The following is a 14,147-nucleotide window of genomic DNA, read 5'->3' as shown; positions in this document are numbered from 1 at the left end:
ACGAAAGTTCCGCTCTTTATTTCGTCGTCTCGAGACAACAATTGCACACTTTTGTGCACACCCGCCGATGCCTGGTTTCGCCTTCGATTTTCGCATGTCGGGCCTAGACACACAAAGCTATTCAAGTTTAGCAAATGTAACCAGAATGTAACAATGTAAATTTGATATATATGCAAAAAAATACTTCATATTAATTAATGAAACTGAACAAAATAGAATCTTAGAAAAAGAAATTAAATATTTATTTGCTCAATCAGGATACAAAATTTAGCGTACATCATATTTTATTAAATAGGTTTTCAAAATTGTAATTAATTTTGAAATTTAAATTACAATATAATTTAAAGGTTTAACATTATATTTCAATTTTAAAACTTAAAAAGTATAATTTAAATTTATATATTATTAGGGGATTTCAAACAGCACAATTATTTACTGCGAAATCACAAAAAAATTAGAAGCTGATATTTTTTAGGAGATTTTATATCCTTGGCTAATCAGGTTGCCTAATTTATTCTTAAATTGGATACTTGTTTTCGGTCATAAAACGAACCACTTTTCGATGACCTTTCCAATGATGATAACGTTGTTCTGATGATGTGTTTGTTTATATACGGAAGACCCCATTGACAAACTCAATTTCCTAAGCAAACCTCAAAAAGAATTGTGAAAATTCTTTACATAACTATTTGTCCCTTTCTATTTTTAAAAATAATCGGGAAAGAAATAAAATATTTGGTCCTCAAGTTCTTTTTAAATCGCGGTCAAACGCGTGGCTCATCTCGGAGAGATAAATTATAATCCAAGAGCAACTCCCACGCGCGACGAAGGGCGAAATCTTCGAGAGCTGTGCACACGTGAATTTCCCAATTAGATCCAATTCATTGCGTGCTCTGCCGTTTGCGTCACTTCCTCGGCGCGGCCGCCGAGAGCTTTTGCTTACATTAGACTTGGCCTATACATTATATGTGCATGATTACGAGTGGTGCTACTCGCGCTCTCACTTTGCTCCGCCGCCGCCGCCGCCGTCTTTCCTCGTCGAGACCTATTTCTCGCCGCGCGCTGGCCTGATTACAAAATTTGTGTGTGTGATGCGATGTCGTAGAAGTGAGCGGCAATCGTAATGTGCTTGTCTGCATTTTGTACGCTTCTCGCCCGCACACTCGGACGCGCCTTGCGACATTTTTCCGAGCCGCCGATTTCGACAAAGAAATATTATTTTTTTTCTTTTCGCAAAGACGCTCGCCAATTCAATAAGTGAAGCCACTCGCGTGCATTTAAGCACATTTGATCGGCAATTTAATTACGAACCTATGTGATGAAATATAAAAAATGAGATTTATAAATGAAACAAGTCAGTGCTAATGATGAATTTCAATTGTTTCTTCACCACGAAAAGAAGATTTGATCAGTTTGGATTATTCTCGAATTACAATTTCAGTTTCAAGATAGAGTGAATAAAGAATTTTTAAATAATATTCATAAATAAAATTGTAAATTTTTAAATGTTTTAATCCTAAAGATGCAGTTAAATTTAAAAAAACTAACAAAATATAATTAGAAAATTACTTTTTTCTAAAATCTCAACCATAATATACCTAAATTTTCAATTAAAATCGTCGAATTTGGAAAAAATCCTTTACAATGTACAAAAATTAGCCTTTTTCCTTTTTTTCACAAACCAGCTCAGTCAGAGTTTTGAATATTTAACATATCTATAGACATCCTCCTTCTTTTTTACTGACATTTTTCAATCAATTGTCCTTCTCGCTCTCTTGTTTTGAGATTTGGCCAAAGCCCGTGACTTTTTTGCTCTGCTTTCACGTCATTCATCTGCTCGCTCCTCTTTCACTCTGTATATATTTTTAGTCAGATGAGAGTGCACGGCGTTTCTGGGAAACCAGATCACCGAACAACAAACAAATAATCGCTCTTCTCTCTTAACCGAAACAACAAACTACTTTCGTCTCGATTAATTGGTCACCGCAATTTCGCTTTGCTCATTATCATTCCGCCGCGTTTTCCTGGCTTGCCGCCGTCAAAAGTAGGCTTTTCGCGCCGCAAGTGATGTTTGTCGCGGGCAAAGAAAGAGAAATTTATTCGGAGCGACAGCTGATCTAATTTTTTGTGTACGATTTAATTTAAATTTTTTAAATCAATTTTTTAAAGTATTTCCTTAAAAATCAGCATTTAATTTTACTATCAAACATTTTTATTTTATATCTCACAGAATAAATTCAAATTCAGCGGGACTTTGGCTTTAAAATTTATATGAATTAAAGCTGGCATTTCATTTACTCCTCTTTTAAATCTTAATCTGACTTAATGGTATTTTTTCCTCCAAGTGAAAACTCAATCGAAAGCAGTTGAAATTTCAAGACCAAAAATTTCCCCGCAACAATGGTCACTTGAGCAAAACTAGTTACTGCTTAAGGAAAGAGAGATGAATCAGGGCCCGCCTGCACTTGCACAGGTGAACAAAAGGCGCGTTTTTTTATATACGCCTGAGAGCGAGGAGGAAAAATGGAAAGCAAAAGAGCTCGCAGCCATAGACGGCAGGTATATAAATGCATTCTGAAATGTGGGTCAAGGAACATCACACACAGACTGCTTGTGTACGACGATAATATGTGACATGCACCGCATGTCCTAACACAACGCTGCGCTGGATAGTATTTCTTATTGCAAAGCTGCACTTGTCTCGTTTTTTATTATTTTTTTAATTGCATTCTTGTTTAATATATTAAAAACCATAATTAATTCCCTATACAAATAAAAAATAACGATTAATTTTCAATTCTGGAAAATATTTTAATTAAAAATTAATACACTGGAATTTGGTAGTTGAAATTTTTAGATTTTTATATAAATATTTAAAAAATAGTTATTTGCCTGTTATTTCCTGAAATTAAATATTTTATTTTAATTACTTTCCACATAAATTAAAATATAAAATTTGAGCTTGCCCTCCACAAGCTCAAAAAAAGGCACAGGCCGATAAGATATTTTATCTTGGCCTGACAAATAAAAACAAGGTTCAATTTAGGGCACAGTCAATTAACATGTTGGTTTTGAGACCAAATCACGATTGACAAAATTAAATGTTTTTCTGGCATTTAAAAGTAAATTCCAGGGCAAAACGAAAGTCACCAAAAGTTTCATTTTCAAGCAAAAACGAGAACCTTGGACGAATCTCACTGCAGACGAAACAGAGCATGCAATTTTTTTCATTTCCTCCTCTGCTCCTTGCACTGGAACACACGCGTAAATACATAAGTAAAATGCCAGGCATCACACGCTCTTCTCATACAAACGAAAGAGAAACAACGAAAATGAGAATGTTAGTCAGGTACGCACACACATAGTGGCACAGCTGCCGTCATTATCATGCACTACTTCAGTTCCTGGTCGGGCGGCGCGCATTCCGCTTGGCAGACGACCGAGTAAAAGCATGAATGAGAGAAAGAAAGAAATATAAGAAAGTTTTCATCTGGAGATAGAAAAAACAATAATATTTTTAATGAAGTCGGTGGAATGCGGAATTATTGTGATTTTTCCCCATTAAAAAGAAAAATCCAGTTGTTAAGATCGCGAGAGTATAGGAATTTCATTCAAGAAACTTTACTTCCGAGCCATTATTGGAATTTTTTCTTTGAATTATAGCAAATTTTATTAGAGTCAATCTAGAGGAACAAATGCAACGTGGTGATATTTTTTTTTTAATTATTCTGCTAAAGGAGACAAAAAAAATGATGTTATTGCGAGATGCCGGACTATTATGCTGCATAATCAGCTCATAAATAATTTATAGTCAGTGTTCTGTTGGAGAATTTGTGCACTTTGACCAACTCCATCTCTTCTTGTACATTTCAGTCAAGGTCAAAATCTTTCTAAAACAGAAAGACGTTTAAATTTTTTATTAAAAAATTGTTTATTTTTAATTATCTGATTCATACAATTTTCAAAACTTTGAATAAGTTAATTTTTATTTTAATAGAATATGAATTTCAATTTGTGTATAATTTTTGTTTCAGTGGACACAACGCACGGATCGCTCTTGGCCGGCGACGACTCGGACACGGACGACGACGGCCCAGCCGCCTCCGTCGCCTCCCTGCCGCCCCCGCAGCTGAAGCAGCCGCCATCCGCCCTTCTTCACAACATTCTCAGCCTGCAGCCGAGCAGCCTGCAGCACCCCCACCGAGCCGCCGGCTTCAGCACCAGTTCAACTGGTATGTTAGGCAAATTTGCTCTCGTCAAGAGTGTAGTGCGTGTGCGGAACAAGTTAATTACTTTAGCCAACGACCGGGGAAAATCAATACAATCAAGGCTTCTATGAGTAGAGAGAGAGCTACACTCTTGCGATAACAGCGTCCCAATATTCGCCGTCCGGCCTAATCTCAATGATAAACGCGCAATCTTCAATCGGGAAAAAGTTGCTCAAAGTTGAACAAAAAGTAAAGGAAACGTGATAATGTATTGTTGAGGAATACTTCATCGTAGAGCAAATTAACTTAAAATAATGTTTAAAATATTTTTAAAACCAACAACAAATATGTTGATATACGAAAATAAATACAATATTATTTTTTATTAACTGATTTTGCTGTCAGCCAATAAAAATAAATAAGTTAACTTAAAAAAAATTTTAGTAAACAAAACTTAAATATAGCAACGTAAAATCTATTTAACACAAATTAAAAGCTTGTAAATTATGTTTTTTACAAAACAATTTATTGTTAAAATGTTATTTTAAATAATTATTATATTTGAAAAAAAAATATTTTAAACTTCTGTATTTTTCCAGGTTCCCTCCCTCCTTCACCTGCTGATAGTGGAGTGTCTGATGTGGATAGTAGCAGCAGTGGACACACAGATGAATTGAGAGCTCGTCTGCAGCTCCCAGTTAACAGTGAGTATATTTAAATTTATATGTATTTATTATTTACTTAATTAAGGATCTTCCATTAAATAGGCTTATGTTTCTTCTCCAGCATGAATAATTTGAAAGATTTAGTTAAATTTTCCTGTTATCAACTTTCTGTCAAGTGCCAATTAGCTTCAGTATTTGATGAAGGAATTAATCTGCAAATTATAGCCTCTCTTTTCTTGGTTACCTGAATAAATTAGCTTCACTTAAGAATTTTGTCAAAAATTAGGGAAATTGATTTTGAATAACATGATTAAATTCACTTTAAGGTGGTGCCGCAGGTGAAAACGCTCTTGTCCAGCAGCAGCAGCACCAGCTCCTGCAGCAGCACAACCCTTATTACCAGCATTTATCACCGCCCTCACACTTGCCTCAGCATGCCTATTACAACCCTAGGCAACCTTCCAGTAATGGTGAGTGATATTTCATTTCAATTTAAAAAATTCAGTGCTTGGATTCCAATTTATTAAAAACAAATTCAGCGAATTTTTTGCAATTATATAATTCCGAGTAGGAAATTAGAATAAGGAAAAAAATACCCCTTCAGTCAAGGTGAAGGGCAATAATTTTGAAATTAAGTTGGCAATTCAAGAGCACCCCTCGGCGGAGACAATTGCACATGTGAAACGAAAACAACCCCCGCCGGGGGCGGAAAGGGTGGCGCTAATGGGGCCAATTCACGGTCGCCGGGGGGCACACGCCGTCACCAGGGTTGACGAGGGTTGTTAAGTGGGTGGCGGCGGCGGCCGCGCTCGTTCCTCATTATATTCGGCCGGCCGCGGCGACGCATGCGTCTCGGGTTTGCACGCGAGAGGAGTCCTCTTTTAGATTTGCACCTGACCTTGGTAAAGTCACTATGTCGTTAACCCAACGCTGAGCATGGCGAGTGCGCGCAGCGAGCAAGAAGGAAGGCACTCCATCCACAAAAGCGCGGTGCGCTGATTTCACGGCGGGAACGAAAAAGAGACGAAGTAATATGCGGCGTTTAATTTGCTGGCCGCGCGCCAATGATGCTGCATTCTCGGAGGAAAACGGAGACCGCGCTAAAAAAAAACTGAAATTTCATCCTCATAAAGTGGTTTATTTGCAAATAAATGAATAAGAATATTGCAACAAATTGTAATAAAAATAGATTTAATTTTTGAGCTTCTCCAAATTATGACTGCGCACCCTTATATTTAACCACCAACTTTCTCTCAATTTCTTATCTTATAAATAATTTATATAATTTACCATTCTTTAGACAGGGTAGTCATTATAAAAGAAAGGGTTAACGTTTTGCTCCCCTTTTTTCCTTTTATTATTTGATCCGGGTGCATCTCCCTCCCCATCGAGGAGAAAGGAAGCGCATTAATCTAATTAAATTTTTTGAATATACCTGTCAGAGGGACCAGGTAAAAATCAGGCAGGAGAGGCGCAGGTATTCTTTCTTTCTCTCTTGCATACTCTCTGTGCTAGACAGGAAGAAGTCAAGGTTAGGTCTGCGCGCGAGCGAGAAGAAGAGAATGGGAGAGGAGAAGAGAAGTAGTTTTCACTTTTGAGCCGCGAACTTGCTGTGCCTCTTGAATGCAGACAGCAACAATGTGTGAATTCTTGCGGTGGTGGTGTTGTATGTAGGAAGGTTTCATTATAACAATGGGAGCAAACGTGCAGATGCACCGAGAGAAGAAAAGAAAGTCAACATAAGGGTTGGGGGAGTGACAGTTTTTATGGATTACAGTCAACATGTGGTGTTTATTTTATTATTCAAATGAAAATAAATACATTTGAAAAACCCGGAAAAACCATTGCTTCTGAAAAAAAAATAATAATAATAAATTAGTTGTTGATAAATTTAAAAAAAAAAATTGGAATATCCATAAGAATACAATTTATTTTAGTTAAATGGTAAAAATTATTATTATTGTTTATTTGTCCAAATTGCTACATCACATTTATAACATTCAATTGTTGAAAACAATTTATTTGAAAAAAAAAAAAAAAAAATGAATTATTGGATGAAATGGCACCACCACTAGCATGAATGCTAAAACATTCAAGATCAAAAAGACCACATTCACCGCAGTGAGCCTCGGTTAACTTAAAATAACTCTGAAAGTTTAAATCAAATAAAAAAAAATCTGGATTTTCTTTTTCCTTTATCAGATTTCTTCAATTCTTAGTAAATGATTTGAATCAGTCAGGATTTGACTCAATTGGGGAATTTCGCTTTTCGGAAAGTAAACTTTCAGCCCCTTTGGTTAAAACAACTTTTCCTCCGGATGTTTGCTTATTATTTTTTCGTGCACATCTCTCTTGTACGTAGTAAACAAAAGCTTATTTTTCCAAGTGCGCGCGTCGGTCTCTTCTGTTTTCGTCCCCGTCAGGCTGATAGCGCAGGAAAGGGCTGCTCTTGCTCGCTGGCTGGCTGGAGCAGATACACTTTTTTGAGCTCTATTTCAAAGTGAGTGACCCGCCTGTGTGTCTCAAGGCCGACGAGAATACAAGCGAGTCTTGCTTGATATTATATTATGTGCGCTCTCGCCGTGTATTATAGTGGGCAGGGACTGTGCGGCGCGCTGAAAAAAAGAAACAGACAGCCCAGCGAGCAAGTAAGCAAGCGACCGTCCGACCAACCAACCACCACAACACCATTTAACTTTATTATTTATCCAAACAAGAGCACACACATCATCTCTCGCTGCGGATCGTGTAAAAAATCACACTTCCTGTTTGGGCATGCACGAGAAAAAGAAGACCATCAAGATGAAATTTCGCTCCTCCTCTTCTTCGGCTCCTTCAAAATTTAGTCGAATATGAATAATTTCCAAACAGATTCAACAATTTTTTTACTCAATTTTGTTTCTCTTTCTGACCTTTTAATTTTTAATTAAATTCCAGCTAATTTTTTTTCATAATTATAGTGCCTTTGCATCTCCTATAAAGGGTTAAGGCTGACAGAAAAAACCACAACATTGATCTATTTCGTTTTTCATGAAGATGTGACGGTGTTAAATAAACATGAATATTATTATTTGTTTTTATAGTTATTTCAATTCATTAATTTTTTAATGGGAGAAGTTAATTTGCTTGAAAGGTATTAGCAATTAACTATCATTTTAAATATTAATATTATAATAAAATGCTTTAAATAACATATTTATTAATTTATAAATATTAATATACCATAATATGAAAAATTAAGTTAAATGGAACAATAATTTATATAACGATAAGTTAAATGTGATTATGTGTTTTAGTAATTAAACTGAGTTAATTGTGATACTTTACTCGGTTTCTCAAGCCGATAACGGCGTTAGGATGTTGTGTGCTGTTGCTATTTTGGGTTAATAACTTGTATTCATGAAAGTAATAGATTAAAAATAATATATTAATTTAAATAATACATTTTTTATTAATTTTTTAATCAAATTTTAATTTCATGTTTAAAAGTTTGGAGTTGAATAAAGTTCTAATAAAAAATCAGCAGTTCAGTAAATGAAATTTCTCATTACTTGCACAATTTTCTCTCGTTTTTTTGTCACAATTAGGCTTTGGTGTGCGCTTGTGATTCTGTGCGCGCCAGCAAACTTAATTCGGGATTAATTGAGACAGGTGGAAAGCAGGAAAGAATGATAGTGAAACGAGAGAGCCGCAGCCAAGCAGGCGCAACACGCTTCTCTGTCTTTCTCCTCTCGTTCGTCATTTTCACTTCCTCAGCCTACTTAATACCAAATTTAATTTTAATGCTGCGCGTATCCAGGTCGCTTGCTCAACTGACTTTTCATTCTCTGTGTGCTTTCGCTTTTGGGTCGAAAGAAAGAAGAAGCAAAGCGCGGACGAAAAAGAAACGGATGCTGAATTTCTAATGCCCTGCGAGCAAGAAACTCGCCGACGAAAATCGCTGGCAGGAAACCGTACAAGGAAAGTCCGAAAATAATAGTATCAAACTCAATTACACGCGGCGACTTGGTGTGTTATTTATAAATAAATACTCGTCCATCAACTGGATTCCCACACCGGGCTGTACCCGAGTTATTTGCAAATGACGAGCGTGCATTCGTTTTGGTTGTCCCTTTTCTTGACGTCAGAGAATATTAAGTCTCGGCAAACTTTTGAGCAGAGTAACACGCAATGCTCATTAAATTATCAGCATATTCATGGTGTGTTGTTTTGAAACTGCAATTCATCGCCGCCTCGGTTGCCATGTTTTGTTGTACAAGAGGGTTGATAACGTTAAAATATTTGCCTTTTTTATATAAAAAAAATATTTTGAAGATTTATTTAAAAAATAAAAACTTGTATTTAAAATCTAGAGATTGCTTTAATTCAAATGGTTTTAAATTTATTCCATTTAGATAGAAATATATACAAATGATCTGGATAATATAATCAAATACATTGAAAACAAATAAATTAATTCTTAGAATTATTCAATTACATGCAGTTCAGCACATAAAATTCATGCACGCTGTAAAATATGCACAAAAGAGAAATTTAGTCATTTTAAATTGTAAAAGTCGATCATTATACACTTTTTTTTTGCAATTTTGATTAATATTTAAAATCCAAGCACTGTAACAATATGGAAATGAATTGAAATTTTTACAAAACAAATTGCTAATTAATTATTCTGATTTTGCAGTTGCTGATTTGTATGGAAGCACTTCGTCCAGTTACATGCACCAGCAGCAGCACCCCAGCTACCTGGGACTCGGCTCGTACAACAGCATGATGGCGTCAACGTCACCACCAATGCACCTAGGCCAGGCCTCGATGGTCAAGCAGCAGCACTCACCGCTGGGCGGCGCGCTGCAGGGCGGCCAGGGGGCGACCTCGCCCAACGGAGACCACTACCTATTGAATCTCGGCTTCCACGCCAAGGCCAAGAAGAAGCTGAAGAAACCGAGAGGCCCCGGCACCGGAATGCCAGGCGACGCCACCGTCAAGAGGAAAAGTAGAGAAGGTGCCAATTTAGTTTATTCTTATTCCCATCAAATTCAAATTTTGTTTAAAATTTTATTCCGAACCAAAGTTCACTTTTCTTGTTAAGATTATAAACAAGAACTTGCTGAGAACAATTTCAAACTCGGACTGATTTTCAGGTTCAACTACCTATCTGTGGGAATTCCTGCTCAAGCTCCTCCAGGACCGTGAATACTGTCCGAGATACATCAAGTGGACAAATAGAGAGCGTGGTGTCTTCAAATTGGTCGACTCAAAAGCCGTCTCACGCCTCTGGGGCCAACACAAGAATAAGCCAGACATGAATTACGAAACAATGGGACGAGCACTAAGGTGAGAATTAAGAATTTAAATTCTATAAAAAAAAGTATTTAATGTAATCCACAATTTTAATAAAAGCTGACCTATAAAAAGTTTCTCCAGTTTGGGTCCAATTTAGATTTAAATTTTACACATTAAAAGATTATAATTAACTGTAAAAATGGATCACTTTTTTAACTTTTCAAAATTCTTAATATTTTATTATTTAAATGATTTATAAACTCATGTACAATGTTCATATAAAAAATATTAATTTATATTTTAAATACTTGCAGATATTACTACCAACGAGGCATCCTCGCCAAGGTGGACGGCCAAAGACTGGTCTACCAATTTGTCGACGTGCCCCGCGACATCATCGAAATAGACTGCAGTGGTGTTTAAACAATTGACCTCTTAACAGTTGCTGAGAATGTGTGTGTGCAAATAGACTCCCCCGAGTGAGAAAACCACAATTAAAGCAAGAAGACAATATAAATATATCAAACACCCCCTGTTAGCAAAATAGAAGAAGGACACAGTAGAAGCTCCCAATCCGTGTGGATAATTTTTTTCCAAGAAGAGATGCCCCGCTGATATTGGAATTAGTGTCCGCTCTAGCAAAGTAAAAATGCTGCTCTCTATAACCGCCGTGTCGCTGTTCAATTTTTTCATCTTTTCATCAGCCACTTTAGACGTCCACTCTACGAGAAAAATTTTCCAATGCCGGTTTTTACAGATATGTGGAAAAAATCTGCTTGCTCACAAGCGCGTCGGTGATAAAATCATGTTGCATCAAAAGATATTAACAAAAGTTTCTACGATAGCATACCTATGTATATTTTTATGCACAATTACGATAGCTATATTAAATTAAAACCAGGGTGGGGCTACTTTTAATTAACTCGTGTAATTGATGAACAGCTAACAAACAAACAAACAAACTTTTCCGCGTGAATGCGTCCGGAACACTTGAATTTTATTTTATTTTCTGGGGCGAGTGGTCGATGGGAAAATGTTCGTTGCTCCTCTGTGAGATGAATATTGAAACGGGAAACAAACTCCTCCGAGAATCCACCACTGCAGAGCAACTGAACCCTTTAATGTCCAACTAGAGCAAATTTCTGGATTAATGTTTTGATTGTAGAGCATCTTCTTTGATAAAAACAAAGCAGAGAGGTAAAATCTATTATTGTGTATTATAACAATTAGTTGTTAAGTAGGGTGTAAGCACAAATGCATCTCTCTATCTCTCTCAAACTGTACTAAGAACATAAAAAAAATTTAAATCTGTACACATCTAATAGAATGTAACGGTGTAATTTTCTGGCCAACTGTTGGATTACATATATTATTATTCATGAGCCGTCTGACGTACATTGTTGATGTTTGATACAATTTAATCATGTATTTTTGGAAGTGGAAATTTTCGGTCCGTTCTACTTAAAAGAAAGAGAATTGGTGACTTTCCTGTTCACATATAGGAAGACAGAGATAATGTTTTGAATCAAAATGAAACCTTTCCGACACACACAATTATACAAATCTGAGATGCGGGAATTAACATTTTTCAAGGATGAATATCAGTTGACATAATTTTTTTTTCTAAATACTTTTGGCAAAGAGAATTGCTGCTCTTAAAATTGAGGTTTTAGTACGGGAAAGTCGATCTCAGGTAATATTAAAGAAGGGAGTAAAAAAGGAGAGACAAAAAAGCAAGAAAAAGATTGATATATAAATGGAAGGGAAACAAATTATGCGGTCCAAAAAGTTGTACATAAAAAAAAATATACAATTAGCAGCAAAAGTTAAAACACAAAGTGATACATTGTACAGAGAGTTTGTATTTTTTAAATAAATTAGAGGTTAATGATTTATTATGTAAAAATTGTATAAAATCGAAGAGAGATTTTTTATTGAGGTGTTGACTACAAATTGGAATGAAAAATGTAAGAATTAAAAAAAAAAACGAGAAATAAAAAACACAGTAAAATGGAAAGAGCGTATATTATATATTTATTTATATTTGTCAAAGGAAGCAAATTCCAGAGATAATGTTAGAAATTGACAAATTGGCTGTTGCAACAGAAAAATAATATCAGAGCAGTGAATAAAGCGATGTTTAAACATTTAAAGATTTTCCATTATCCCATGACAGTACAGTAAGTGGACAATGCAATTGATTGTTTCTTCCGTTTAAGTTAATTAGAGCAATTGAATTTATTGCTCTATTTTCAACCAAAATAAAAACAAATCTTGTTGAGGGACCACGCAATCGTCAAAAGAAATTAGTCTCTCGTCTTCGAGTCGGGAGAATCAAAACCACATTTTTTGGGGGGAATTGTATTCATTCAAACAAATTCACACATTTAGACACGGTGTATTAATTGATAATATAATTGCATCTGTGTTTTTCAAGCAGGTTGTACTTACACGGTGTTACAATTACATGGTGAAATTGAAATTTGTGATTACGCTGTTGTTTATTTGTATAAAATCTTTTGAGAATTGATTGTAATGTTTTGGACTTCGATGAGAATACAAAAATAAAATAGTCAGTTGTATCTGCTCAAATTAATACAAACTTTTATTAAAAAAAAAAAAAAATGTAACAAACCTTTTTTTAATTTTATAATGTACATTAAATCTCTTTTTCTCCCCTGCCAAAGTTCCTGATTCCGGTTTGGAGACATTGAACATTCACTGTTATAAATTGTTCATACCTATTAATATGGGTCGCCAGATGATATTGACCGAATGAAAATTTTTTCGCTCGCAAAGATGACATGCACCGAAATAATAATTGGATACCGATTTTCATTTGGACAAAACAACAGAAAAATGATTAATTTTTCGCCACGAATATTTCAAAAATTCAATTTTTTGACGGGGATAATCGGATCTTAAAACCATGTTCTAGGACCATACAGAGCATTTCAAGAGGTTTTCAAAAAGATGCAGTATTACCCCATTTATCTCTAAATTTACAGGTTTCACGGTAAGTTAAAATTTGGATTTGAAATTTGGAAAATTAAAAAAGGCTGTATGTCGGCTTCCCGTGAACATAGAAGAAAAATCCAAGATATTGTTCATAATTAGTCTCGTTGCCCTCTAAAACGTTGCTGTTGGATGCAAAATCGTAAAATTTCGAAGGACATCTATGTTTACCTTGTGACATTTGACCTCAAAATTAAAGGTTATCCCCAAATTAAAGTTAATCATGAAATAGTCATCTTGTCGAGGGTGATATTTTAGGTTATATCCGAAACTAAACAGATGATGGTTTTTTGGTTTAATTGACAAAAAATTGAAAAATTTTAAAGTGCAAAAAGCGTGATTTTTCAAACATTTTTCTGTTTAAATATTTCTGAGCCGCCGTAACTTAGTTTCTGAGTGAGAATGTTTGTGAGAATTATATTGGATGTCGAGAAAGTTGCTGGCATTGGTATAGCCCAGCCCATTTATTAAAATTTGCTGTTGCATAATTTGCTTGAATTGGTAGCCTAGCCAATTTAGAAAATTAGATTTTGCTTACTTTTCTTGCATTCGAATTTGTCATTTCAGATTTTGCTAACTTTGCTTGGATTGCTTTCCTAGGCCGTTCCATTGAAATCACAATGACTCCTTCGTTTGCGGGCAATACGAACTAACTTTTATTGTCAGCGGTTTCAACATTATTGCCAAAAGTTTCAACAATATTAAGGAAACACATTTATTGTTATAAAAATTACTAATTAAGGGATAAAAAAAAATTGGTTAAATACTATCGAATCTGATTTCTTTGCTTACATCTTAAATAATTTTGCAACAGGGAACCTTTTCTTGGTGTTTCTTCAGAAATATTACTTTTTTCAAGAAATTTCAGCAGACACGAGGGTCGTAAATATATTGCATAAAAATATACTGCGGGTTACTTTCATTTGCTGACGGTAAACCGGAAAAAGCAGTCTGTCCGTCGGGTCGAGCAGAGTAT

The 14,147-nt window shown here is 35.3% G+C and overlaps 1 protein-coding gene across 4 annotated transcripts in view; it reads left to right on the top strand.

Annotated features, from left to right (window-relative positions):
• Window positions 1-12,748, top strand: part of LOC132205935 (ecdysone-induced protein 74EF-like) — a 75,235-nt gene extending 62,487 nt beyond the window's left edge. For all 4 annotated transcript variants that reach the window (XM_059635328.1, XM_059635327.1, XM_059635330.1 and 1 more), the window contains 6 exons: window positions 4,035-4,232; window positions 4,808-4,912; window positions 5,200-5,343; window positions 9,555-9,875; window positions 10,015-10,207; window positions 10,471-12,748. In XM_059635328.1, the coding sequence (XP_059491311.1) occupies window positions 4,035-4,232; window positions 4,808-4,912; window positions 5,200-5,343; window positions 9,555-9,875; window positions 10,015-10,207; window positions 10,471-10,579 (1,070 nt within the window). In that variant the 3' untranslated portion in view covers window positions 10,580-12,748. The remainder of the gene's footprint in view (window positions 1-4,034; window positions 4,233-4,807; window positions 4,913-5,199; window positions 5,344-9,554; window positions 9,876-10,014; window positions 10,208-10,470) is intronic.
• Window positions 12,749-14,147: the final 1,399 nt, after the last annotated feature.

This window comes from Neocloeon triangulifer, unplaced genomic scaffold (genome assembly GCF_031216515.1).
Source record: "Neocloeon triangulifer isolate White Clay Creek 2 clone unplaced genomic scaffold, ASM3121651v1 ptg000003l, whole genome shotgun sequence".
In the NCBI taxonomy this organism is placed as follows: domain Eukaryota; kingdom Metazoa; phylum Arthropoda; class Insecta; order Ephemeroptera; family Baetidae; genus Neocloeon; species Neocloeon triangulifer.
Note: the sequence above shows the minus strand (reverse complement) of the source record. Positions and strands in the feature narration are given on the sequence as shown.